Source organism: Acipenser ruthenus, chromosome 5 (genome assembly GCF_902713425.1).
Source record: "Acipenser ruthenus chromosome 5, fAciRut3.2 maternal haplotype, whole genome shotgun sequence".
NCBI classification, from domain to species: Eukaryota; Metazoa; Chordata; class Actinopteri; order Acipenseriformes; family Acipenseridae; genus Acipenser; species Acipenser ruthenus.
The window spans coordinates 28,994,507-29,022,317 of record NC_081193.1 but is presented as its reverse complement, the minus strand read 5'-3'; the positions used below and the strand labels follow the sequence as shown (position 1 = coordinate 29,022,317).

Here is a 27,811-nt window from a genome sequence, read left to right as displayed (position 1 = left end):
GAATGCTAGTTAACACTGTTTCCCTTTCTCAGTGTATTGTATGTATCCATGTTAGGGGGTGAAGCTTTTGTCTAGGTAAGTGCAAAACTCATGCTAGCTATTTTGTTAAGCTTACAGTACATTACAGCAGTGGTTGTATCACAACCTCAATATGGTAAACACACATACCTGGAGAAGATCATATAGAAGTGTCTTTAGACACATACCCTTAGCCTGTTAATGGGTTCAGAACACAGACCCTTTTTCTATTGGCTCATCATGTTTTGCAAAAAAGCTAAAATACAGCAAGCAGACATCAAGGTCTCAATGTGCGTTCACCCCAAAGCTAGTGGCAGCCTAACAAAGGCTTACCATGAAGGTTATTAATTAAGTCTGATTAAATTGCCTACCTTGTTGCACAGTAAACAGGCTGAGTACCTAAACATGAAACTAAACATTACTGTACCAACCCTAATAGCCTTTACTGGCTACACTGTATCTGGCTGATAACATTTGGTTGTAAATCCTGCTACTGACATTTCAAAGCGGTACTGTGATTGCTTGTTATCTACATATGATTTAATCATATTAAGCCTCTTGAACTATACCGTTAGAAAGTCATCTGCTTTCTGCCCTATTCAAATTCATGTTCTACTTTACATGTGTTACTATAGCTATCACAAAGGTCTTATACTGTATCTCCTCTGGAATTAGGAGAAACCAAAATGTTTTAAACCAGTATTCTTCACAAGTACTTTTCTCATTGCTTTGACACTGAACACTATAAGAATTATAACATTTAATTTAATATGTTCCCTGAAGCTAAAAACAACATGGATTATGGATAATTTCAGTTTGATAATTTGCAAAATCACTTTACAATGCATACCTTCAGTAATATTGCTAAATAAATTCTGTCTGTCTGAAACATACTTAAAGTTATATTAGAATAATCATCTTGAGAGATGTTTACATTGAAAACCATATACCACCTCTTTTCCACTGATCTGCTGTATAGTATGCTGTTTCTACTGGTAACAACACAGACCTGAAGGATGTTTTGATCCTTTGTCCCAAGTTAAATGTATCAATACCTAGGAAGCATGGATGTACAATGAATTATGTAAAAGGATGTGTGCATTTAAAAGATATATAAAGACATTATACACATATTCATTCAATACGTTATTTGCTGTATGTAAACCTTATTCCAAAAGGAAAAGTATTCCAATTACTACTTAACTATTAAAATGTTTTATTACTAGCAAGAAAGTATTACAATGACAAAATTCTAGCCACTGCTGGTGAACTGGTTACCAGCAAGTTGGAAACTGAACAGATATTTAGTGCTACTGGTTTCTTACTAGATACTGTACCTAGCTGGTATAAATCCCCAAAACAGATGTACAGCAATTCCTTTAAGAGTGTAGACAGCAGTTAATTCAATAGCATTTCCATGTTTTACTTTTTTTTAACCAGTCTCTTGGGCATGACTGACCAGATGAAAAACAGCAATGTCCAACATGGCAATATGTTTTTAATTCTACTGTAAAGATATATTTTTTAAAAACAAGGTGTGACAGAAATAGAATGATTCTTGGTGGCAAATCTCCGTCCCGACCTGGGAGGGCGCTAAGTAACGGGAACAGAGTACTCTGGACTGGTTGGCCTGGCAACTCATTCCCAGGGTCAAAATGAAGTCGGTCATCTAGAAAGGGAGAGGAACTTCGCTGCACTAACTCATCGACCCGGAAGGGAAACGATGTGACAGCCGTGGATTGGAGGAGCGGCTACACTCGTTTACCAAGGGGTCATGTGTGACGGTACAAACAGGGGACGGAGAGACGTGATCTGTTCCTTCACTTTTGGTTAAGAAACAACCCGGAAGAACCTGTGTTTGTGAAATCGTATCATGTGTGTTTGTTTGTTTTGTCTCTAATTGTTTATTGTTATTATTAGTAGACAGCTAACAAGTTCCGGAGCGGTCGCCAAGGGCCAGCACGAATCCTGAACAGCACTGCACCTGTATCACAATTTATTGTACATGCACCACGAGCACTACAACACGCACCCAGGACTGGTGACCGTGTTTGTTCTTTGTGTGTGTAAATTGACTGTCTTTATTATTTGGGACTGCAAACCCTTTAGTTAGAACAGTGCAGTACACATTGCTGTGTATTGCCTGGGATTTATTATTTATGGTCACCAGACCTGGATTATTATTAAACCTCCTTGAACTTGGATTCTTGTTGTCTGCCTTTTCATTGACCACTGCATCACTCCAGCACCTGCACACTGCAAGCCACTTTGCCACATGTGGTGTCAGAACACGGGACTATGGATCGCAATGCACTGGCTGAGCTGCTGGAGGCACTGGAAAGCAGACGGGAGGCAGAGGAGAGAAGGAGAGAGGAGCGATACACCGCGCTTATTGAGAGGGTAGGGCTGGCAATAACGCCACACCCTACAACAGCACCCGCAATGATGGCCCTTAAAGCACGGGCGTTGAAGATGACGGTGGAGGATGACCCGGAAGCGTACCTGGTCACATTCGAGCGGCTGGTCACCACCGCGTCATGGCCGCAGGAGTTCTGAGCTAGCCAGCTGGGACCCTGCCTGATCGGGGAGGCTCAGGCAGCATACCAGGCAATGAGCGATGCGGACGCCGCAGATTACGACCTGGTAAAGCTGGCAATCCTCTGTCACCTCAATATCACAGCAGAGACTCACCAGGTACGATTCAGGGAGTACCAAAGGTACCCGGATACATGCCCCAGGGTGGTCGCGCAAAGGTTGTGTGACCACATGGTACACTGAAGGCCAATCTGCAAATGGGGGAGGCGATTGTACTGGAGCAGTTTTGCCATGTGGTCGGCGCCAAAACCCAAGCCTGGATACAGCGCCACAACCCCGACACCCTGGACGACGCTGTGAAACTGGCCGAGGACTTTGAAGACTCCCTAGTCTCCGCCGGGTCAGGGATACTCACGGATCCCGCCCACAGGAGCAGCCGAGCACCATCTCCTCTCTCTCTCCCACTACAACCAGCACCAGCACCGGCACCGGGATCCAGACCTCTGAGACTGCCGACCCCAATGGGCCACCTTGCCTCCCCTTCATGGAGACCAAGGTTGGTCCCCAGCTGGGGTAGAGGTGCTGCCCCTGCCCCGTTGCCATACCAGCAATGGGACAGATACTTAACCAGTGCTCTGTCCCCCCTACTTGTTTTAGGTGCAAACAAACGGGACACCTGGCCAGGTCATGCCCCGCTGCAATGGAGTGTGACGTGGTGGTGTGTAATTGGGCACCCAAAATAGGTAAGCGAGGGGAAAACGGTCGGGAGGGGCCTTGTATTGTTAATGTGGTTTTACGGAATGTGAACACCCACGCATTAGTGGACACAGGGTGTGAGCAGACCTTAATTAGGACAGCTCTCCTAGCGGTGTGTCATGGAAGTCACAAGGTCAGTTGGCTATCTCCTGTACCCATGGAAACACGATGACATACCCGATCATAAAAGCATATTTATCGGTAGGGCCAATAAAACATCACCTAGTAGTGGGGGTGGCGGAAAGGCTACCACACCCAGTTATTCTGGGCCGAGACTGGCCAAACTATAAAGAATTGGTGCAATTAATGGCCGTCTCGACCACACACGTAATCGTGGCAGAAAAGAAAGGGAAATAATTGATGATGATTTTCCCTTTCAAACTGAAATGTTTTCCTCCCTTTTTCGTCCAAGAAAAACCCTTTTTTCTGACTTGCCCGGTAGAACTAACCTTGTTGAATATGACATTGTCTCTGCCTCAGGTTTCACAGTACGAGAGGGACCTCACCGCATCTCAGAAAGTCGACGAAGTGGTGTTAGAAAAGAGGTATGGGCGATGCTCAAACTTGGAGTGATTGGGCCTTCCAGGAGTGAGTGGTGCAGTGCAATTGTGATAGTGGCCAAAAAGGATGGTACCAACCCCTTCTGCGTTGATTTCCGTAAGGTAAAAGCTATTGCCAAGTTCGATGCCTACCCCATGCCTCGGGTCGACGAGCTTCTAGATAGACTGGGAACGGCAAAGTTTATCTCTACTCTGGACCTGACAAAGGGACACTAGCAGATCCCCTTAACCCGCAGCTCTAGAGAGAAAACCACAATTTCAAACCCTGCCATTTGGGCTACATGGTGTGCCTCCACACCAGATTTTACCAAGAGATTCATCCACACCGATGCGTCAGATGTTGGTTTGAGAGTGGTCTTGTCCCAAAAGGTAGACGGAGTAGAACACCCGATATTGTACATCAGCAAAAAGATGCTCCCTCGGGAGCGCAACTACTCCATGGTCGAAAAGGAGTGTTTGGTCATTACATGGGCTACTCACTCTTTACGATACTACCTGCTTGAACATTCATTTGATCTTGTCACAGACCACGCCCCACTCAAGTGGTTAAGCACAATGAAGGACAGCAATGCCCCGATAACTCGGTGGTATCTGGCATTGCAGCCCTTCATGTACCACATGGTACACCATGCGGGGAAAGACCACCAAAATGTGGATTATTTTCTCGGGAGGGGGGAGTAATGGGATTCAGCCGAGTGTTCCTTTGGCTCCACTCGGAGCAGTGGGATATGTGACAGAAATAGAACGATTCTTGGTGGTAAATCTCCCTCCCAACCTGTGAGGGCACTAAGTAAAGGTGTATTGCCTGGGATTTATTGTTTACCGTCACCAGACCTGGATTATAATTAAATCTCCTTGCACCTGGATTCTTGTTGTCTTCCTTTTCATTGATCACCGCATCACTCCTGCACCTGCACATTCAAAGCCACATTGACACACAAGGCTATACAGATAACATAGTCAATACAGATGTCTGATCCCCAACAAGGTGGTTTGCCAGACAAAGCAATAAAGTTTGGAGGCATCAAGTTATCGGATTGTGCTCTCCACAGAAATAATTTCTGGCAATCAGATGAAGGTAATTGGTATTGAGTTACCATTCCAAGAGAAACAAGTGAAGAAACAGCTGCTGGGATTTGTGGTGTAGAACAGCAAACTACACAAATCTAAGCAGCTTTTTTCACTTGTTTCACTTGTAATGGTAAATTAGCCCAATCAACACCAATGGCCCTCGCCTGTGGAGAGCTTGAACAGCATTATTAGTTCGTGCAGCACTAAGGACAACATGGATGACAGTGTAAAAATGTCAATATTTAGATCTGGCACTGTTTAAATCAATTGAATAGACCCCAAAGTAATGTCCTTTGTATAATATAAAACCCTGCCCATATATATCAAGACAAGTCAAATGGCAACTAAAGAAAAAAGATGCAGCTCATAAAAAATTCTTTGAGCCCCCTTGGACACAACATGGTTGCAAACTATGCACAAAGTGTTAAGCAGAAGCCCTGTACATTTTTCAATCTGTCTTGTTTTAGATTAGAACACATTTATGGACAATACATTCATTTTTGCCATGCTAATATAGTCTTTCCAAGAGAATGAAAGAAACTCTTGATGTGTAAGGAAGGGTAGTTGCCCCATCAGCATTGAAAAATGCAACTTGCACACCCACGTCAAATAAATCAAATGTTTAAAAACACTGCTTTAATTGCCATTTCTATAAGGCCCAAGATGGGGAATGTGGCCCATTGAGTTCTAAAAGGTTACGTTATATCCCTTCACACTTTATTGAGAAATGTGTTTTTTTATTATTATAATTGTGTATTTATACAACATAAAGATAATCTGGGAAGTAATAGTAATAAGTACTTCAATGTTGTGAGTTATTGGCAGATTTGTACCAAACTGGACATAATTCCCACTGATCCAATTATAATAACACAATAACACAAAACCTTTGATAACTGTACTTATTGGCATAAAATGAAAATATCTCACACGATAATCAAGAAAGATTCCTTATCATTAGATAGCGTACTATAGCTTGTACAAACCTTTTACAAAATATTTCTTCCCCTAAAATGCTAAAGTTATTAAGAAAGGAGAACAAACAAAAACTAATATAAAAAATTCAATCTACATTTTCTATTTGCTACTTTGAATTTGTTTTTCCTTTTTCTTAGAGACAGAGCAATTTGGAAATACACTGTATTTTATGTTATCTACATTGAAAACACTACAGTGCATGTTAAACATCCTACATGAATACTGTAACATACAGTAGTTTCATCAACTTTCAGAACACGCTACTAGTCCAGCAGTTGTAGAGAGATTTTGTAATCTCTTACAAAAATATTAAAATATTGATCAAAGTCAAAAACACTGTACCACTGTAAAAAACACATTATACTTTCTGAAAAGTACAGTACCATTATAGATGATAGAAATATTTGATCAAAGGCTGATGCAGTCCAATAATACATTCATTACATAGTATGGGTTAGATTCTAAAAGTGATTTATTATTATTATTATTTACTTCTTAGCAGACACCCTTATCCAGAGCGACTTACAATTGTTACAAGTTATCACATTTTTTTTACATACTATTACCCATTTACACAGTTGGGTTTTTACTGGAGCAATCTAGGTAAAGTACCTTGCTCAAGGGTACAGCAGCAGTGTCCCCCATCTGGTATTGAACCCCCAACCCTCCGGTCAAGAGTCCAGAGCCCTAACCACTACTCCACACTGCTGCCCGGTCCAGTTGTCATTTGTACACCTTTTTACTGAAGAAAAAAATACACCACTTACAATTCTATAATGAATCAAAAACTACTTTAAGATTATTTTCAAGCTCCAACATGAAATGCCTTCTGGTTTTGAAATGCCTTCTGGTTTATTGGGTTTGATTTTCCTAATTAAAAAAAAAAAAATGGTTTGGTTATGTGGAATAAATAGCTCTCAGAATATAGTCCAGTGAGTCCTATTTTGATACAAGTAACAATAAACAAATGTTATCAGTTGCTCCATCCTGCAAGTCAATTCTGCACGTTTATATAAAAAAAAACATTGATCCCACACCTGCTTTTATTAACCCTAATAAATATACAGCAACAATTTCCATCATAACCAACAGCCATATGCCTAATGTGTACACTCTGACCAAAAAAAATAGTAAAATCTCATTACATTTTATATACTGCATCTTCTTAACCAGCGGCAGAATGAGTCTGCAATATTTCTTGCTGTTCCACTTCCATTTTTTAAAGGTGCAGGAATAACTGGGAGTGGCTAAATATTTTTCTTTCACTTATCAAGGGGAAGATCTCTATTCTGGTGTAAAAGGTTACTAAATCACCTTTTTGTCAATGTATCGAACAATGTGGAGCACTACTAGAAGATTCTGTACAGGAATCAGTATAAAACAAACATGTACAGTCAGCACTCGGATATCTGTTACCCAGATACACGTCAGTTGCATTTTACAGCCCTTGTATTAAGAATAAAATCAATCCCCGTTATATATATATATATATATATATATATATATATATATATATATATATATATATAACAAATGAATGCACTTATTCATCACACGTGATTTCCGACTGTCACCAGTTTTCTGATACAAAGACCATCTCTTCAATGTTACAATTATTTGAATATCAGTCACAGCCCGTGTTTTTTTTTTTCTCTGCATGCCAAATCAGTCTGTTTTTATTGTGCAGTTACACAGCGCTGACGAAAATGCTATGGTAATGTAACCGTTAAACAGGTTTAGTTTCGAGTGCTGTCCATAACTTTACACTAGAAGACAGTGATAAAGGTCCCGAAAGTGGTAAAGCAACCACCACTTTGCCACCCCCTATATAATAAAACAAGTCAAACAAATGTAAAACAAAAAGCTGCATATGTAAATGACCACTGTACATAAGCAGTACAGTATCACTGATCACAAGATTATATGACTAACACATTCCCTACAATTAATCATAGTTGCTTCTGTTTTCTTGGAAAAGCATTCAGAATAAATAAGCATTCCAAATATAAATATATTCTAAATATGTTTTTCTTTGACATGTTTAACAGAATGTCACATGCTTGAGATAAAAACAGGTGTTTTGGAATAATATAGGAATGTCCTATCTTATTTGGAATACTGATACTCACAGCTCATTTTATTCGGATTAATAATAGATAGTTATAGGCTATGACAGGAGGCAGATAAGCCTAGGTATTGGAATGGACTGAAGACAGTAATTAACCACCAACAAACAAGGTAATGTGCTAAACCCATTTAGATTAAAGGCATACTTTTTGTCCCTGATCCAGAAAACCAACACTACACAAGCTGTTGGGATGTAGAGGACTGGTCAACATGTTAGGGTTAGGATTAAATAATGTTTATTAAGTTAACAACATACCGTAATAAACAATGTTTTTAAGATATGATCCACTTCTAGATTTCTCTAACAGTTTTTTTTTTGTTGTTTTTAAACAATTATTTATATTTACTGTAACACACAAAGGTAAATATCAGTGATTATGAAGTACTGCAACATGACGCACTGAAGAAGATATTTTATTTAAAAAAAAATAGCCTTCTGTTACAGTATTGCCTTTTACAGCAATCAGAAAAAGCAAACCTCTGTAACTAAGATACCTCAAACAGTGACCCAATTATTCTTTGCGCCGCCTAAGGATATAGAGTACAGTGCAGTAGTCATCACAAGTCTAAAGGCATACAGTCTAAATGTGTAACTTCTTGTTTTCTCTTCTTGTTTTCTCAGTAAGGGCATGGACTTGTTTTGCAAAAACATGCTTTGATCAAATATTTAAAAATAAAGTTTTTAAAAACATTTGAAAAATGATCTTTTGTATTGTTATTATTGTCTAACTACTGCCTCCAGACAAAAACTCCCAAATTCCAAATGATGCTACATCATATGATTCTATCCTACTGGGTTCAAGCGCTAAGCTTTTGCACAACTGATTCTCTGTTAGTTACAATATCCAACAGCTGAGACAAATCTAATTTGGTACTCCAATAGGCTTACACATGAAATATGAAAAAGCCAGAACTAACAGTTTAATGTTTTCTTTTCCCATAATCTAGAATCTTGTTAAAATATTTTTTAAAAATGTGAAACCAAAAGAAATGTGATTATGCCTGCCTACATTTGCTTCAATTCTGACTGAATTCCTTGATTTCCACTGAGAATAGCCTGGCCTAAGCATTGAAAGATGATGTCATACAGTCAGAAGCACTGAACAGTTGGAATAGATGTTAGAAAAATGTAATGTGTTCTGCAGGTTTCCCGTAATTACTGCACTGGCTTTCAGCCACAGCAGTACAAACTGGGTCTCCACAAGCACAAAGCAGGATGCACTAAAGAGCAAAGTAACTTCATCCCCTGCACTGCTCACTTTTTATTTTTTTGTATTTACATTATATTTATCGGATTGTCTGCAATTAAACAGTGTTTGTATTATCTCGCATTAGGCTGTAAATGTGAAAACCTGGCCTAATAGTGTATGCCAGTATCCATCTATGAAAAGACATAAAATGAATAATGCGATAGATAGATAGATAGATAGATAGATAGATAGATAGATAGATAGATAGATAGATAGATAAACAAAGTTAAAGATGACTATTTTTTACAGTACTGAATTAAACCATTATACTACCACTCCCTTCCCAGACTCCAGCTATACAGAATAGTATCCATTAGTATCCTGTTGCACAGCTGTGTGTGCCCACAATAATAATGATCACTTCTGCTGAGAAACCAAATCACAAGAACAAAAACGTTATGTTCCATCTACATTATTATAATCCCGATTCATATTAAAAATATTATTTCCTACATTACGGTTACTGTAGATTAGCAGTCTAACTGATAAACAGTGTGCATCATAGACTTCTAATAATCTTACAATTATCTTAATATCTCCAGTCGTGGAGAAAATAACGCCCATTGACAAATCAAACTCCGTTTAAAAACAACGCAGCACTTTATGTGTTCATGTGCAAATCTTAAAAACTGTACATCTTAACGCAGCAAAAACGGGGTGTAACACAATCAAATCACATTTGCCCCAGCCATCAGCAGTAACTAGCAAAGCTGTTGTTGTTTACTGATCTGTCACACGGAGATTTAAGGGCTCCCTTTGCCTTTCCAGACCGTTAATTTGGCACAATTAAACTAGAGGTACAATGTTGGAAGTGAATTTACCTTTATGTCTTTCAAGTACATCCTCGTACGCCTGAAGGTATTCTCTTTCGCCCGCGTGTACATAAGCAGCTGTGGATGAATACCCAGCCATGAAAAGGCTTTTAAAACTGGACAGTTACTGTAAGCTAGGCTAAGCAGCCTTGGACTCGCCGCAGAAGGATGAAAGTGATCAGTGCCTCTGCGAAGGGAAACGCCCATCTCCCACTCGCCGAGTCATGAAGCTCCAATGGAAATCTGTAACTACGGAAGAGGGGCTGAGCGACATCATGAATGCTAGTAATTGAGCATTTACAGTAATTCTATACATAGCAACATCTTGCATTTAAGTTCTGTATAGACAGTGTACCTCTCCTTTGCTATGTGCTTTCTTGTGCTGAAAACGTGCCCCGTTTTATTTCGTTATGTTTTTCATCACGCTGTACATTTACGTGTACAGCATGCGTCCTTCTTGCCTCGTTTAAAATCTACACACGTTCAAAATCAGTACATCTTACTTCTATATTGTTTGTCTACTCTACACCCTAATGGCAACCGTCTCTGCTGCATTTAGTCCATTTTACTTTTTATCCTGCAGTTGACGTATCATCCAGGAAAAATACCAATAGGAAACAGAAAAAAGATGTCTAGTGTAGTAAGGAATTAAACGTGTCAAATTTACTGGTCATTGATTTTCGTCAGGATTTCGTACAAAAGAAAATATAATAGGTTCAATGCATTAACAATTTGTAGGCCTACATTTTGTTACTCCAGTATATATATATTTTTTTTTTCCTGTTGTTTTATCGCACTCTGTAGACTATTTTTAATTCATTTCCAATGAATGAATTTAAAAATATATATGTTTTGCCAAAGCTTAAAAACTAAACAGCAGGGCTGCAAAATATTTGTATTTGTTCCTAGGGTGTAAACTAAAGCAGCTATTCCCCCCAGCCCCCTGTTTCTGCCCAGGTCCTAAAGCCAGACGTTGCTAGCTGCTTTCACAGCCAGGAGCCAGCAATTGCTTCCTCCAGAATAGCATAGTCAGTTTCAAATAGTGCCAAATTATTAATGAAATGCAATGATATTGCATATTCTTAGTCTTATTTGGCAGTACCTATTAAATGACTACAGTAAATGAATACAGTAGTACAATTTTTTTTTTTCATTTAATAATTATCGTTACAATTGAATATTTAAATCAATACAGTATATAGTTAGGCGGAATACATGATATGCACACGTGATTACTGTATTTACACAAACAGTTATAGGTACTATTTGTATTATTATATAAACAGTACTGGTGGTCAAAGCTGGTAGTAGAGTAGGAAGTGCTGTTTTTTAAGTTAGGCTGATTCCGGTTATAAACTGTGTCCATACAGGGGGAAAACGAACACTCAATTAAAAGCCCACTTAATGTAATATTCCAAAGGCAAGTGATTGTCTACTGCTGGGAATATGCTCTGATTTACATATATCAGGGATTCCAATGAAATAGTATTTAATATATTACTGGCTATATAACCAAAGATAACACAATTTATATTGGTTGTATGAGGAAATGACAGGTTTAGGGAAAATAGAACAATTACATCTCATATGAAAATGTATGTGTTTAAAAGCTCCAAGATGGATGACTATATTCCTGCACCTGAATATTTTTTTCCCCCATTTTTTCTTGTTGCTGCAAATAAACAAGCCTACAGATCGGTCCCCCTGTTTTGGTGGGTAAGAAAATCATATTGCAACAGAAGAAAGCTGCTAGACCGGTATCATATGCATTCAGTAAAGTATATGCAGATACAAATTATAAAACATTTGCTGTTTAAAAAAACGTGTATTTCACAAGTCTACTGTTAATAATTTAAAACGAATGCGTGCAAATCTTAAAAGCGTTCTACTGCTGTAATTTGGGTATTTTAATTTCTCAAAATCAATAGATTTGAAGTTAATTAGCATTTTGAAACTATGTCTTGATTCTACGAATATAATATGGCTTTTATGTTTGTGATTTTTTAAAGTATTTGTTTAATACAAACCGATGCGCAACAATAACTTCTCTACTGTAATACAACGATTGTTATATTATTAGGTAGCCCAATCGAAGACAACGTAGCTACGTATCACACACCTTCCCCAGAGAGATCCAATCACTGATTTAGCACAATATTACGAAAAAATATTTTTTTTTTTTTTTTTTGTATTTACATTATTTTATTAATATTTGTTACATCCACATCCTTATCTGGAATTTCAGCTTTCATAATAATAATAATAATAATAATAATAATAATAATAATAAACAATACCGGTTTACATGCAAAACTAATGTTGACAATTAAGTATCACATATGGATCAGGTATGGATTCTAATTTAATCATAACCGCAAACTATAACCGATTTGTAAAACGTCTGGAAAACCGTAGCAACAACAAAATAAGCATTGTTCACAAATGTTGTAAATAATATTACAGTATTGACACATGCACGTTATCATCATATTGACAAGTAATTTTGCACCCAAACCATAACCGATCACTACTCTGCGCTTGCTTTTGGTTTCTCGTCACCTAATAATAGGAATACAGTTTACTATTATTTTATTAAATGAATGTAATGCTTTAATTACATTTTTATTGAACTACACACCACAGCCTACACCCAAATCTCAATTCTTGAAATCCCCATTATCTGCCCTTGCTCCTAATCAATATGCATTCAGTACACTGGGTGGGGGGGGGGGGGGGGGGGCGCCTTACCAGCTATCCTTAGAACGGCTCTTTCCGCTGGGTCCAGAATGGACCCTCCCTGGATTTTTCTTTTGGAACGCTCATGTCTGGGTAGATTCCACGGTAGTGTATCTCCTAGCGCCGGTGAAACAGACCCAGATTTCTGACTGAAATCGTCCTCATCAGAAAAATCCGCAGATGAAGACATAGAACAGCGATGAGAAGCGTTCCCAGACCCAGAACTCTATGGAAACAACAGGAAAGATTTAGGTTTAAAAAAAATAATCTAAAGATCAAAACAGGCTGACGTTCGACTTTTAACACACAATAGTCTAAAAAAGCCTCACCATTTCTGGTAACACGGTTTGGAAAAGGTAACAACCGAAAATACATTGAGATAATGCGGAAGCGTTGTGGCCCGTGGTTTGATATAGCTCTCAATAATCTCCTGATTTGCTTTAACAATAAAAACCAAAACCTATGAACCAGTCACAGATAAAATCAATTGTATTTGGCTCCCCCGCCAGGACAAGAAACATACTTACCGCTGTATTCATCCTTACAACAGATGATAAATATAATCCTTCTTTATAATGAATCCCCGTTTTACAAAATATATATGCAAAGATGTAATTCCACCTTAGTGTAACCACACCCTTACAGTGGTGTGCTGCTCTACTACCGATTTTTCCTTTTTGGTTCCAAGCCCAAGATGATGTCAAATCCCCAGAGAAAATGTTCAGATTGGTCAGGGGAGAGGAGAGAAAGAGTTTCGGTCTATTGCCGTCATGGTTCTATATAATGTTATATCTGCCATCTTTTAAATGTTTCAAAGGTTAGAATTATGTTTTTTCTTTTTTTTTTTTTTCTTTTTTTTTTTTGTAGTTGTTCTTCCTTTAATATATTTCCTAGAGCATGTGTGATGCTGCATGTATACAGTATTTTGATGCGTGCAACAGCGGCCACCTCATCATGAGGCAGTGACTGTCAGTGGTGTAGTGCTTTATTTAAAAGTGAGGGGTCGCTATTATCTACACTCCCCCCCCAATCAAACACTACCACACCGACTGACGTCCCCGTTTCGCCATACACTCAAGAAAAGATGACCGCCAAACCATACTTTTGGGATATGCCTACTTGTCAGGTATAAAGCTGCCGATAAGCCCCTCCGTGGAGTGACGACCTCGGTCCTGCCTTCCGAAAAAATTAGTAGTCACTGCACGGAGATGCGACCTCGCAAATTTGGCGGTCATGCTCTCTTTCAGGGAACCGGGGTTACATCTGAAACCTACCGTTCCCTTTCAATTCGAAGATGACCGCCAAACCATTCTTTTGGGGAAGTATACCAAAGCTGTCGCGATGGAGAATTAATGGACACCATATGAGGGACATCTCGCTACCGCCATCTAGTGTTGGTGGTGTGAGCGTGCAACCTCAAGGACCCTGGTTCCTATTGAAGGCATAGAGGGATCTACGACAGTAAGTCGGTAGAACCTGGTATATGTATGCCCAAACCAGGCAGAGGGAATTTAATCTCCTATCCAACTCCTCCACAAAGGGAGGGGGATGGAAAGCCTCTAGTTCCATTGACTGATTCAAGTGAAAAGCTGTAATCACCTTGGGGAGGAAAGCAGGGTTTGTACGCAACGACATCCTGTTTCCATTGTCCCAAACACGCATACAGGAACTGTGCACAGACAGTGCCTGTAGCTCACTGACCAGCTTAGCGGAGGTGATAGCTAATAGAAAGGCTGTCTTCATAGAGATATATTTCATCTCTATGGTATGTATGGGCTCAAACGTGGCCTTAGTGAGAGCCTCCAGTACCACATCTAGACTCCATTCGGGGAGGACGTCCTTTATAGGCAATGGCAATGGGTCTTCTCTGCCGTGGCAAATAGATCGACTTGGGCTTCCCTGAAGCGCTCCCAAATGCACTGCACCACCTGAGGGTGCAATTGCCATTCTAAAGGGCAGAAAAAAATGGTTTGGTCCAGAATCAGTTTGTCTCACTGTCCTATTGGAGCCGCATAATAGCAACTGAGGTTTTGAAACAGAAGTGCATCAGTTTGCAATAAAAGATTACACATTATTCACAAATGTTGTTCCAGACCAGAGGAACGCTATATTTAAACTTTTTCATTTTTTTATCTCTCAAGGGTTTATTACGGTTATTGTATTGTTTTGCTTATTTGTATGGGTTATACACATGTATATCTATCTCCATATACAGTGCCTTGCATAAGTATTCACCCCCCTTGGAGTGTTACAACCTGGAATTAAAATGGATTTAATTGGGATTTTTACCATTTGATTTACACAACATACTTAACACTTTGAAGGTGTAAAATATTTTTTATTGTGACACAAAAGTTAATTAAACAAAAAAAAAAGACATTTGTTGGTTGCATAAGTATTCACCCCCCTGAGTCAATACTTGGTGGAAGCACCTTTGGCAGCAATTACAGCTGTGAGTCTTTTTGGGTAAGTCTCTACCAGCTTTGCACATCCTGCAATTTTTGCCCATTCTTCTTGGCAAAATTGCTCAAGCTCTGTCAAGTTGGATGGGGACCGTTGGTGAACAGCAATTTTCAAGTCTTGCCACAGATTCTCAATCAGATTGAGGTCTGGGCTTTGACTGGGCCATTCTAAGACATTCAGGTTCTTGTTTTTAAACCACTCCAGTGTAGCTTTGGCTGTGTGTTTAGGGTCATTGTCCTGCTGGAAGGTGAACCTCCGCCCCAGTCCCAGGTCTCTTTGCAGACTGAAACAGGTTTTCCTCTAGAATTTCCCTGTATTTGGCTCCTTCCATCTTGCCCTCAATCCTGACCAGTTTCCCAGTCCCTGCCGATGAAAAGCATCCCCATAACATGATGCTGCCACCACCATGCTTCACTGTGGGGATGGTGTTCTCAGGGTGATGAGCAGTGTTGGCTTTGCGCCACACATAGCGTTTTGCGCTAAGGCCAAAAAGTTCAATTTTGGTCTCATCAGACCAGAGAATCTTTTTCCACATTTGCTGTGTCTCCCACATGCCTTTTGGCAAAATCCAAACGGGATTTGATATGGGTTTTTTTCAGCAATGGCTTTCTTCTCGCCACTCTTCCATAAAGCCCAGCTTTGTGGAGCGTCCGGGTTATAGTTGTCCCATGGACATCTCAGCTGTGGATCTCTCCAGCTCCTTCAGAGTTACCATTGGCCTCTTGGTTGCTTCTCTGACTAATGCCCTCCTTACCTGCTCACTGAGTTTTGGTGGACGGCCTTCTCTAGGCAGAGTCACGGTTGTGCCATATTCTTTCCATTTTTTAATAATAGATTTAACGGTGCTCAGGGGGATGTTCAAAGTTTGGAATATTTTTTTACAACCCAACCCTGATTGGTGCTTCTCTAGAACTTTATCCCGGACTTGTTTTGATAGCTCCTTGGTCTTCGTGATGCTGTTTGTTTAGATATGCTCTCTAACAAACTCTGGGGCCTTCCAGAAACAGGTGTATTTAATCTGAGATCATGTAACACTTTAATTGCACACAGGTGGACTCCATTCAACTAATTATGTGACATCTGAAGGCAATTGGTTGCACCAGAGCTTATTTAGGGGTGTCACAGCAAAGGGGGTGAAAACTTATGCAATCAAGACCTTTCAGTTTTTTATTTGTAAATAATTTTGAAAAATATGTAGATTTTTTTCCCCACTTCGACATTATGGACTATTTTGTGTAGATCAGTGACAAAAAATCCTAATTAAATCCATTTTAATTCCAGGTTGTAACACTACAAAATGTGGAAAAGTCCAAGGGGGGTGAATACTTATGCAAGGCACTGTATTAGGAGCAAAACAGTACGGAAGCGGTCCCTGCCGACCCCATAGCACTACACCCCTGGTGACTGTCACATGACTACCCCTGTGCCATTCCACAACAGTGCAGTCGTTACATGTTCTGTCTTTAACTATATTATTACAATGATCACTTGGTTAATGCACCAAACACAACACCTTTTTCCTTCAACAATGGTGGCAGGAAACAATGTTGCATTCAAATTATAAGCACTTGAAAGAGCAAATTTGATTGTGTTTATTATTAAGGGGCGAGGTATGTAGGCTTTCACATACGAAATAATTATCAAAAAATATATAAAATATGTTTATCTTTGTAGCAGGGCTGGGCCCTGCACATGAAGAGGGGGTTTGTGTGTGTACATTGTAAATAGTGTTTTTCTGTAATTGTTGTCATTTAATTTATTGCAGTACCCGACGCTCCTGGGATAGCCTGCCTGCTGTGTGTGATTGCCAGCTGTGGATGATCAGCGGGTAGGTGTGTTCCAGCACGGCGTCAGGTATAAAGAGGTCCTGTTTGTTCACCTCGTGGCTGCTGCAAAGCCACCGACAACGGGCTGAAGATCGTCCACGCTACCCGAGCATAGTGAGAGAAATAAGTTGCTGAAATCCTCCGAACGCCGTGATGGTGAACCAGGATCGGAGCCAAAAGAAGCTGCCAAAACTGCCAACGGCTGGAGTCGGGGTTTGTGTTGATACATAAAGATTAGTTCGGGGATGGTAGATCCCTTTAAAGTATAGCGAGGAGAGCAAGCTGGACCTCCACGCATTAGGGAGTAGTGCATGCCGTTTTTACGGCACCTTTTATTTTACAGTTTTTTGTATTGTGTTTTATTTTGTTTTTTTCGTACGCTGGACGTATGCACTCAGTGAGCTACTATGGTTGGTAGTGTCACGTGAGCTGTTCTCTGTGTGTGTGTGTGTGTGTGTGTGTGTGTGTGTGTGTGTGTGTGAATAAATCCTGCGCGCCTGCGGGGCATGTCAACTTCAACCTCTGTCTGTCACTCAGCAGCGAATGCACGCACCCACGAAAAAGAACCTTTTCACAATCTTCAAAATGTTTGTTTTTCTGTTAAATAAATCCCCATTATCTTAAAATAGCATCCATTTGAACTCTTTACTTTCTCTAGTTTTATTGTATTTATACACCTATATAAAAAGACCCCCATTGCCCAAACTAATCCACCTATTCGTTATTTCTGTGGCCTCACGAGATACAATCCAACATGTGATTGCACTGTAACTATTCTGTGTTAGTCATAAAATAATAATAATAATACCATTTAAAAAAAAACTGTTAATAAAAGATTTTGGTGAGACTTTATTTTAAGTATATATATATATATATATATATACACACTGTATGTACAGTGCCTTGCATAAGTATTCACCCCCCTTGGACTTTTTCCACATTTTGTAGTGTTACAACCTGGAATTAAAATTGATTTAATTAGGATTTTTTGTCACTGATCTACACAAAATAGTCCATAATGTCGAAGTGGGGAAAAAAATCTACATATTTTTCAAAATGATTTACAAATAAAAAACTAAAAAGTCTTGATTGCATAAGTATTCACCCCCTTTGCTGTAACACCCCTAAATAAGCTCTGGTGCAACCAATTGCCTTCAGAAGTCACATAATTAGTTGAATGGAGTCCACCTGTGTGCAATTAAAGTGTCACATGATCTCAGATTAAATACACCTGTTTCTGGAAGGCCCCAGAGTTTGTTAGAGAGCATATCTAAACAAACAGCATCATGAAGACCAAGGAGCTATCAAATCAAGTCCGGGATAAAGTTCTGGAGAAGCACCAATCAGGGTTGGGTTATAAAAAAATATCCCAAACTTTGAACATCCCCCGGAGCACCGTTAAATCTATTATTAAAAAATGGAAAGAATATGGCACAACCGTGACTCTGCCTAGAGAAGGCCGTCCACCAAAACTCAGTGACCAGGTAAGGAGGGCATTAGTCAGAGAAGCAACCAAGAGGCCAATGGTAACTCTGAAGGAGCTGGAGAGATCCACAGCTGAGATGGGAGAAACCGTCCATGGGACAACTATAACCCGGACGCTCCACAAAGCTGGGCTTTATGGAAGAGTGGCGAGAAGAAAGCCATTGCTGAAAAAAACCCATGTCAAATCCTGTTTGGATTTTGCCAAAAGGCATGTGGGAGACACAGTAAACATGTGGAAAAAGGTTTTCTGGTCTGATGAGACCAAAATTGAACTTTTTGGCCTTAGCGCAAAACGCTATGTGTGGCGCAAAGCCAACACTGCTCATCACCCTGAGAACACCATCCCAACGGTGAAGCATGGTGGTAGCAGCATCATGTTATGGGGATGCTTTTCATCGACAGGGACTGGGAAACTGGTCAGGGTTGAGGGCAAGATGGATGGAGCCAAATACAGGGAAATTCTAGAGGAAAACCTGTTTCAGTCTGCAAGAGACCTGGGACTGGGGCGGAGGTTCACCTTCCAGCAGGACAATGACCCTAAACACACAGCCAAAGCTACACTGAAGTGGTTTAAAAGTAAGAACCTGAATGTCTTAGAATGGCCCAGTCAAAGCCCAGACCTCAATCTGATTGAGAATCTGTGGCAAGACTTGAAAATTGCTGTTCACCAACGGTCCCCAACCAACTTGACAGAGCTTGAGCAATTTTGCCAAGAAGAATGGGCAAAAATTGAAGGATCCAGATGTGCAAAGCTGGTAGAGACCTACCCAAAAAGACTCACAGCTGTAATTGCTGCCAAAGGTGCTTCCACCAAGTATTGACTCAGGGGGGTGAATACTTATGCAACCAACAAATGTCTTTTTTTTTGTTTAATTAACTTTTGTGTCACAATAAAAAATATTTTACAGCTTCAAAGTGTTAAGTATGTTGTGTAAATCAAATGGTAAAAATCCCAATTAAATCCATTTTAATTCCAGGTTGTAACACTCCAAGGGGTGTGAATACTTATGCAAGGTACTGTACATATATATATATATATATATATAGATAGATAGATAGATAGAAAATAACAGTAATAATTGCAACATTAATAAACAAAAAACAATGCATGCTTATTATTATTAAACCCAAATGTTAATTCATAAGGAAGACACAGTTTCTAATATGTTGAAATCTGGAAGCAAATCTTGTGGTATATAATAAATCATCACCTTGTTATTAACAAAATTTACAATATCTTAGCTTTTAATTTTTTCCTTTCAAAATTAATGAAAATAGCAGCATAGATGTTAGAAGAAAGTGAGCGGCAAAGGAAGCTGTGGAAGATGCAAAGGCTGCCCTTCGTATCAGTGATATCTTGGGGCAAGTACAGCATGGAAGAGGAGGCCTTGGTCTTAGTTCAGCTCCTCCTACATGGCACAAAGCAGCCCCAGCTCAATGGAGGAAGCTGGTAGTCAACAAGATGCAAAAGGAGGAGAGGATGAGGTACATAAAGGCAGTTTCCCAGGCCAAGCAGGGAGAATGGACGAGATGGGAGAGTGTGGAACAACGCAAGATCGGCTGGCGAGATCTAAGGACAATGGAACAGAGCAGGGTCAGTTTCCTCATCAGGTCAACATATGATGTTCTCCCATCACCACAGAACCTTAATCTATGGGTAGGAGAGGATCCGTGGTGTCCTTTGTGTTCATCGCCAGCTACATTAAGGCACATTTTGATAGGATGTAAGGTGGGTCTTAGCCAAGGACGGTTTACTTGGCGTCATGACCAGGTGCTGCAATGTTTGTTCTTAGCAGTGGAAGACAAGCGCAGCACGACCAACAGGTTGCCACCAATGCCAGCAATATATGACACACGAAGAACAAAATTCCTCCGTCCAGGGGAGCAACCTCCAAGAAAAGGTATTAAAACCAAAACTCATCTAGGACAACTGGAAGCTGCTAGACTGGAAAATGCTGGCAGATGTTGGACAACGGCTTATTTTCCCACCTGAGATTGCCACCACTAACCTTCAACCTGACATGGATCAGCACGCCTTGCTCATCTGGTAAAGTTAACAGTGCCATGGGAGGATGGTGTAGATGAGGCATATGAAAGGAAGAAACTTCGGTACACTCAACTAGCTGCTGAAATGGAACAGCAAGGATAGAGAGTCCAGGTTTACCCAGTGGAGGTGGGTTGTCGAGGATTTGTTGCACACTTCACAACCCGGTTTCTCAGAGACATCGGATTCAGTGGTAAAGAGTTGAGACGCATAGTGAAGAACTTATCTGAAGCAGCAGAGAGGAGCAACAACTGGCTCTGGTTGAGACAAAAGATTCTCGGTGGGGACCTCAAGCATAGTAGAAAGAAAGCAACAACGATGTAAAGAAAGGTAAGCTGGGCTTAGCTGAGTGGGGGACGGAGGGGGGAGATGCTGGGATGCCACAATCACTGTCAAGCCCTCTTAAGGTGTTATGGGCTAGTCGACAAAACACCAAGGATGGAAGGTGCCCCCTTGAAGACCCCAGAGAACTACACTACTCAGCTCAGTCCAGACGGTTGTCACGCTGATGCGCTAGGGAGGCCGCACAGTGGTTGATCCCTGGATAGCATTGCAGCAGTTGTGTGTGCTGATGCGCCAGGGAGGCAAAATAGGCTGATCTCTGGAGCCAGCATTACACTTCAGCCATCAACACCAGGCAGAAGGATATCTACATCATCAGATGGAAGGAAACGCAGATGGATCACATTAGTTTACAGTCAAAGAAGCTATGTCTTAGTTGGTGCTTATGTTGGTGAGAGCTGAGTCCAATATTAGCATGAAGTTTTAACACCTACTCTCATGTAACAGAAATCATTTAGTGAGCATGGTATCATTTTCAGCAGGCAGTTATGCATCAACTTTGCCATACTATCTTGTTAAGACTTTGAGAGAGTACTTCTAGCAGCAGAGTTTGGAGGCACATTTTGGTTTTTATTGTAGGGTGGTTCCAAAGATCATTTTCCAGATTGAAAGGGATGTATACACAGAATACTCTTTTTCGGAGAATACTGCAGAAGCGCATTTGTGTTAAGGCAGTGAATGTTTAGACAGCAACATTGTTGGGAGAACTTATGCAAATAGGATTAGGATAGCATTCACCAAAAGCAAACATTCCCAACTGGACATCAGTTAATTAGTAAAGGGTACATCATCCTGCAGTAAAGATCCAAAACTTGCCTCAAACTCTGCAAAGACTATTTGGAATGGAAGTGAACTAAATTGTGAAGAGATGTATGATACACCATCACAGTGACCACATTAGTCTTCAACTGATCTCCAAAAGCCAGAGATGCACAACTAAAGCCCCTTTCACATTGGCACTCCTACCCGGGTCCGGACTCGGGTTCTGGCTACCAGGGTCATAATCCTGCATAGTGAGAAACCACGTACCCGGGTTGTACCTGGGTCGTACCCGGGTTGACCCGGTCCCAGCGACCAACCTCAGTATGTGGGTTGACACGCTTTAATCTGGGTTGAGCGAGACACAATGCATGACGGCTGTTTGTAAGCCGATAAAATAACAAACAGCCAAGCCTGCATGAAGGTTTCACTTTCTGTTTAGCCATATTTTTGTTGCTTGAGACACAGCATGAGCCAGACGGCAGCAGGGATGAAGAAACATTTGCTCTAATCAACATTTTGGCCGACGGTTCAATCCAGAGAAGCTTGGATGGAAGCGTCCGTAACAAGCTGGTTTATCAAACGCAATGTGAAATCGTGTAGCCGACCTGCATCACACCGGGTCCTGACCCAGGTAGGTTCCGACCCAGTGTGAAAGGGGCTTAAGATATACAATTAAGGTGAACAATCTTTGACAATATCTGCAGGATCCATGGATTGAGATGTCTGATGGGAGTTCTTACATCCATGGTACCTGTTTCATCCATCGCATCCAAAGTGAAATAAATAACATGGAGATTGAATTCAAACAGCTAAATCATTATTGTATGAACAGCTAAAATTCAACAATTGTAATGTGCAATACTGTTTTTTCCTTTTTCTGTTTTTGTTTAAAACTGCATTCTCACGCTCAGTACAGGGTGCAAATATGTGCAAATATGTCCTGACAACTACATTTCCCTTTCATCTGGGTCATTACTTCACAAGACAGGTGTGCTGAAACCACATTGTATATCACACTATATATCTGCATAGTTCACTGAGATGTGACTTCTGATAAAGCTCCCAGGATGTTGCAACATCCCTGTTTGAATGTTTTCTGAATAAGGTTTGCCCAGTGCTTTTTTTCATGAGCAATAAACAGCTAAGGTATGGATGAACCAGACTGATTTATTGATTTTAACACTTTCACATGCTAAGCATTGGCTAAGCCTATTGAATAACATTAAATGAGCTGTTAACACATGTTGCAAATGGAGGTCTTCATGTTTCAAAGAGAAAAGTGTAAGGCGAGCATCTCTGTTATTTTAGCAAAACCAATTTCAGAACAACAGCATTTTTTTTAAGGACTCAAGGTCACTAACCCCCTTGCCTTGTCATGTTGTCCCTATCAGTTGTCCTCCAATACCTCATTGGGCATTCCTGATCTATTATTTAAAAAAAAAATAATACATAAATAAATAATGATTGAGTCATTCCTAAAATTCTTGAAAAATTGGACGCAATAATTTGGTAGATGGTAGCAGAAGAAGAATGGGCATGTTTATGTGTTTGCTGTGTTCGTATGATTCATGTGAACATGAAGACATGTTCTCCTTACTTCCAGCAAAAGAAAGAGCTTGCAGAGATTACATTCCATTATACACTTCATTCTAAAGAAAAAAAACTGCAAGAGAGTTACATAACTTTGATGCATAGCATCAGAACAGTGCAATGTACTAGGCAGTGCTGAAGGATCATACAAACTCTCATTCATTGATCATAGTGCCCTATAGTGTCATTCACTGATCATAGTGCACAATTAAAAGCAATAGATATGGGTCTTGTATCAGATTAAGAAATGTATTATCAAAAGATTCTACCAAGTATGATGTTCTACAATAGAAAACCTGTATGAAAAGTAGTCATATCACAAAATCTAAAATTACATGTCAGATTACATTTTAATTCTTATTGTCATGTGTTTAACTATATGTATAACTAGGTAAGTACGGTATATCCAATGGAAAACGTAGAGAGAATGTTTTTTTTTTTTATTCCAAAAGTAGTCAATCTTTGCTGCTTTACTTCTATAACCAGACTTATTCATTTCATCCAATGAAAAATTACATCATAAACATGAGTGCCATCATAAGTACTAGGCAACTTTTAATTTATGATTATTTGCTGATGAAATGCAATGTATTTAAAATAAAAGTGATAAGTATATTGTGAGTATTGTTTAACTTCAATAAAATGTGTTTATTGTTGTTGTTGTTGTTGTTGTTGTTGTTGTTGTTGTTGTTGTTGTTCTTCTTCTTCTTCTTCTTCTTCTTCTTCTTCTTCTTCTTCTTCTTCTTCTTCTTCTTCTTGCTATCAGTATGGGATTGATAATAATGGATAAATTATGCCAAAACTAGTCATCTTCAAAATGCTTTTTCTAGTTTTGTGAAGTGAAGCATTGCCTTCATTAAAGCATTGAATGAATGCCATAGTTTAATAAAATATTGACTTTGAAACAAAAAGTATGAAAATCTAGATGTACTGATTTTCTGAGTCACCTCTGACATTTCTTCTAAATTGGACAGTAGACTTGGAGTCCTTGTAAAAAAAATGCTATTAGCTACAATGCTTCTTTTACAGATGCTGCTAACCTGTTTTGTATAGTGGTAAAGGTAATAGTCGGGGAACAGTAGCTGGTTCACACCCAAACTACACCTAGACTAAGATCATTATAATAATGACACTTTCAAGGGGGGGCAATTAGTTAACGATATGGGTCATTCCTAAGTTGTACAGATCTACCATAGCCAAAGATAAATGGCATACAGTCTGAGGACAGTGCAGCTAATGTACAGCCCACAGCAAGCACAAATCTGAAGATGTGAGGAAGAACATTACCTAAATTAAGAAAATCAAAGGAAGCAGCAAAACATATTCTCATCCTTCAGCATTAGAAGTAGCTCCAAAATGATTATGCATACTTGGCTGTTTTTTTTTTCTGTCAGATGTGACTAGGCTGTATTTTGTATTGTATTTTGAAGCTTGCATCACCAATTAAATACAGCACAGCAATATTCTATATCACCATCTGATGGAGAAAGGCTGTCTTAACTGTTTCAAGAACCATGATACACTAATGATATTTTTGGAAATGTGGATGACATACTCAAATTTAGCTAGATCCAGTAACCCCTTTAATATCTTAATTGCTTGGAAGCAAAGTGATGGGACATTCCAGGCAGACAGTAGTGGCACTATAAAAGACAGTACTGACTGCTTTTGTAAATTTACTTCCTGTGCTGTAGGCATTAAGATCCCACTTCAGCCACACACGCCCTTTCTTTTTTCTTTTTTTTATAAATTTATTTTCTCCCAAATTAGAACGGCCAATTATTTTTTAAGCTCAGCTCACCGCTACCACCCCTGCGCTGACTCGGGAGGGCAAAGATGAACACACGCTGTCCACCGAAGCGTGTGCCATCAGCCGACCACTTTTTTTTCACACTGCGGACTCACCATGCAGCCACCCAAGAGCTACAGCGACGGAGGACAACGCAAGCCCGCAGGCACCCAGCCAGACTACAGGGATCGCTGGTGCGCGGTGAGCCGAGGACACCCTCAGCTCAATTGTGCGCTGCCCCCCTGGAAGCTCCCGTCCTCGGTCTGCAAAGGAATAGCCTGGACTCTAACTCGCGACGTCCAGACTATAGAGTGCATCCTGCACTCCACGTGGAGCGCCTTTACTGGATGCGCCACTCGGAAGCCCCTATACACACGTCCTTTCTATGTTGCACATAGGACTCTACAGTATGTGGAGTCATCACATGAGCTTCAAGTGGAGTGAAAATAGTCTGGAAAACAAAGAGATATAAAGCTGTGTGGTAAAGTTGCAGTGACAAGCTGCTGAGCTAATGAGCACTACATTTTTGTCTAAATGGTTTTGTTATTGCACAACTGCACGATGGGTCGCCAGAATGCTCAAACCGCTGACCTCAACATTTTTGGGTTATTATTCCTTTAGTATAGAGTTGCCTAAAATAAAGGGCTACAGCATTTAAAAAGTTGAGTTACATACAGAAAATATCAGATATCAGATCTCTGTTATGTTGCATGAGTTTACATCACAAACAATGTGTGCGCCTACATTTCTTTTTCGGGAATAGAAAGATTACAGAGCAAAACCTCCAAGGCAGCAGAAGGCATTTTGTTTGGATTAAAGAGAAACTAAATTCTACAGGTTGGCAGGGCACCAGGAAGAATAAAATATAGTCACAAAATGATCTCATTCCTCAAATCTTCATCTTAATTTGCAAATGTCATCTTGCTTTAGCAATCCTACTTTTTCAATTATGGAATGAATCACTGCAAGCGTTCTCTACAGTTTAACTTTTTATTCTTACATATATTAAATAAAGTTCTTTTTTAGAAAATAACATAGAATGGCTTTTTTTTAAGATGCTTCAAACAAAAACAAAAAATGTACAAAATACCTACGGGTTTGCGTGTTGGTGTAACTTGTACAGAGTGATAAAATTCTGGTTGAACCCTTTTCTTGGTTTTGCGTTTCTTGACTGCAGCTTCTTGCTCACTTTCAGGAATTTCCACCAGGGGTTGGGTCTCCTCTGCAACTCGAGCTCTGGCACTCCTCCTGGCGTGGCGAGGACTCTGTCTGTAACCCTGCCAACAACAATGAGTAGACGTTAGTTTTCTACAAGTACAATTTATACTTGTGGGTCTGAATGAGATATCATCATACTCTTACTTAGTGTAAACAAGAAGGGAAGCTACTGACATATCTACATCTTCAATACTAGTCTTTTACACTTCGGTGAAATTATACTCGAGTAATTTAACGCACTACATATTGTTAATCTAGTATTGTTTTACTTACATTGATTAAAAAATGTTTTATTGATAGATAGATTACTGTGTATAGAACACACGTAATCTGCTAAGAAATAAATAATAAAGAACAAGGACACAGACAGATGATTAACATTGGGGGTGTGCGTTCGGCTAAAGCTTTGTTTTTGATGGATGATAAAATATAATTTCCTTTTTTATATCAATTAGGCATATATTATCAATTGATATCTTTCTTGTTCGTAGATAAGCCTTGTTGCAAATATAAAGCTACTTACCATGACTTTGACAGCTAAGAGAAAATAAATAATTTACCTCTGATCGAAAATGATGCGACCGGAGACCAGCTTCTGGAAAAAAGGACAAACGTTCTAACATTTGCTGAACATGTCTGTACAAGATGGTGATAATGCAGTTTTCTAATAATCTATATTTTTCGAAATATTTGAAAATATGAAATGCAATTAAATACAACAACTCAGACACAAATATACAAACATAATTAGCTAGTTTTAAGTGAGTAAAAAGTTGGAATGTAAGAATAGGTTAAAACATCAATCATATAGCCGTCTAGCATAGATGGAGAAATTGCCTGCCGCAGTTTTGGTCTGTTCTTTGCAGAATCCCTGATTACATTACAGACATGGCTTGAGCTGCGACACAAACATACAAAACAGGCGACGTATTATATTCACAAGTTAAATGAGAGCAATGTATTCATATGTATTTTAAATTGTATTTGCAACCGTGGATTAATTACAACGTCATTGTAAATGGAGGAATTTTATACATACCGCGACTCCTTGAACGACCAGATAACACTGATTTAATAGGATGTTTGCCTTTACGAAGCTTGCGATGCCAGCAGCAAAAAAACAGAATTGTAGCAATAGTCCCCAATAAGAGCAATAACAACAACAAGACGCACTGGATACTGTAAGGTCTCAGCAAAACCAAAAAAGCTGCAGCAATCATCATAAGACGGAATGTAGGGCAGCCACAGCTGCAACATTGGAAGCTGGATTTCGGTTTTGATTGAAATCTTAACACACTGCCGTGTTACCAAGGAAATCGCTTTGATTCTGATGCCGAGAGCCCCAAAAGCTGCAAACCCAGTCTTGAGATATGATTACAATAAATGTAAGAGAACAATCTGTGACTCAGCATTACAGAACAGAGGCAGCAGGGGTTGTTTTTTTTTTTT

The 27,811-nt window shown here is 39.7% G+C and overlaps 1 protein-coding gene across 28 annotated transcripts in view; it reads right to left on the bottom strand.

Annotated features, from left to right (window-relative positions):
* The window catches only part of LOC117402333 (dystonin-like), a 205,066-nt gene extending 177,284 nt beyond the window's left edge, over window positions 1-27,782 (bottom strand). For 19 of the 28 annotated variants that reach the window (XM_059023930.1, XM_059023934.1, XM_059023932.1 and 16 more), the window contains exons 1-4: window positions 27,402-27,782; window positions 26,923-26,957; window positions 26,239-26,421; window positions 12,856-13,069 (exon numbers count right to left, since the gene is read on the bottom strand). In XM_059023930.1, coding sequence (XP_058879913.1) covers window positions 12,856-13,069; window positions 26,239-26,421; window positions 26,923-26,957; window positions 27,402-27,585 — 616 coding nt within the window. In that variant the 5' untranslated portion in view covers window positions 27,586-27,782. Of the gene's footprint in view, window positions 1-10,116; window positions 10,263-12,855; window positions 13,070-13,172; window positions 13,302-13,370; window positions 13,647-26,238; window positions 26,422-26,922; window positions 26,958-27,401 lie in introns of those variants that run through there. The other 9 variants (XM_059023946.1, XM_059023952.1, XM_059023955.1 and 6 more) reach the window with 4 other exon arrangements.
* Between the last annotated feature and the right edge of the window lie 29 nt (window positions 27,783-27,811).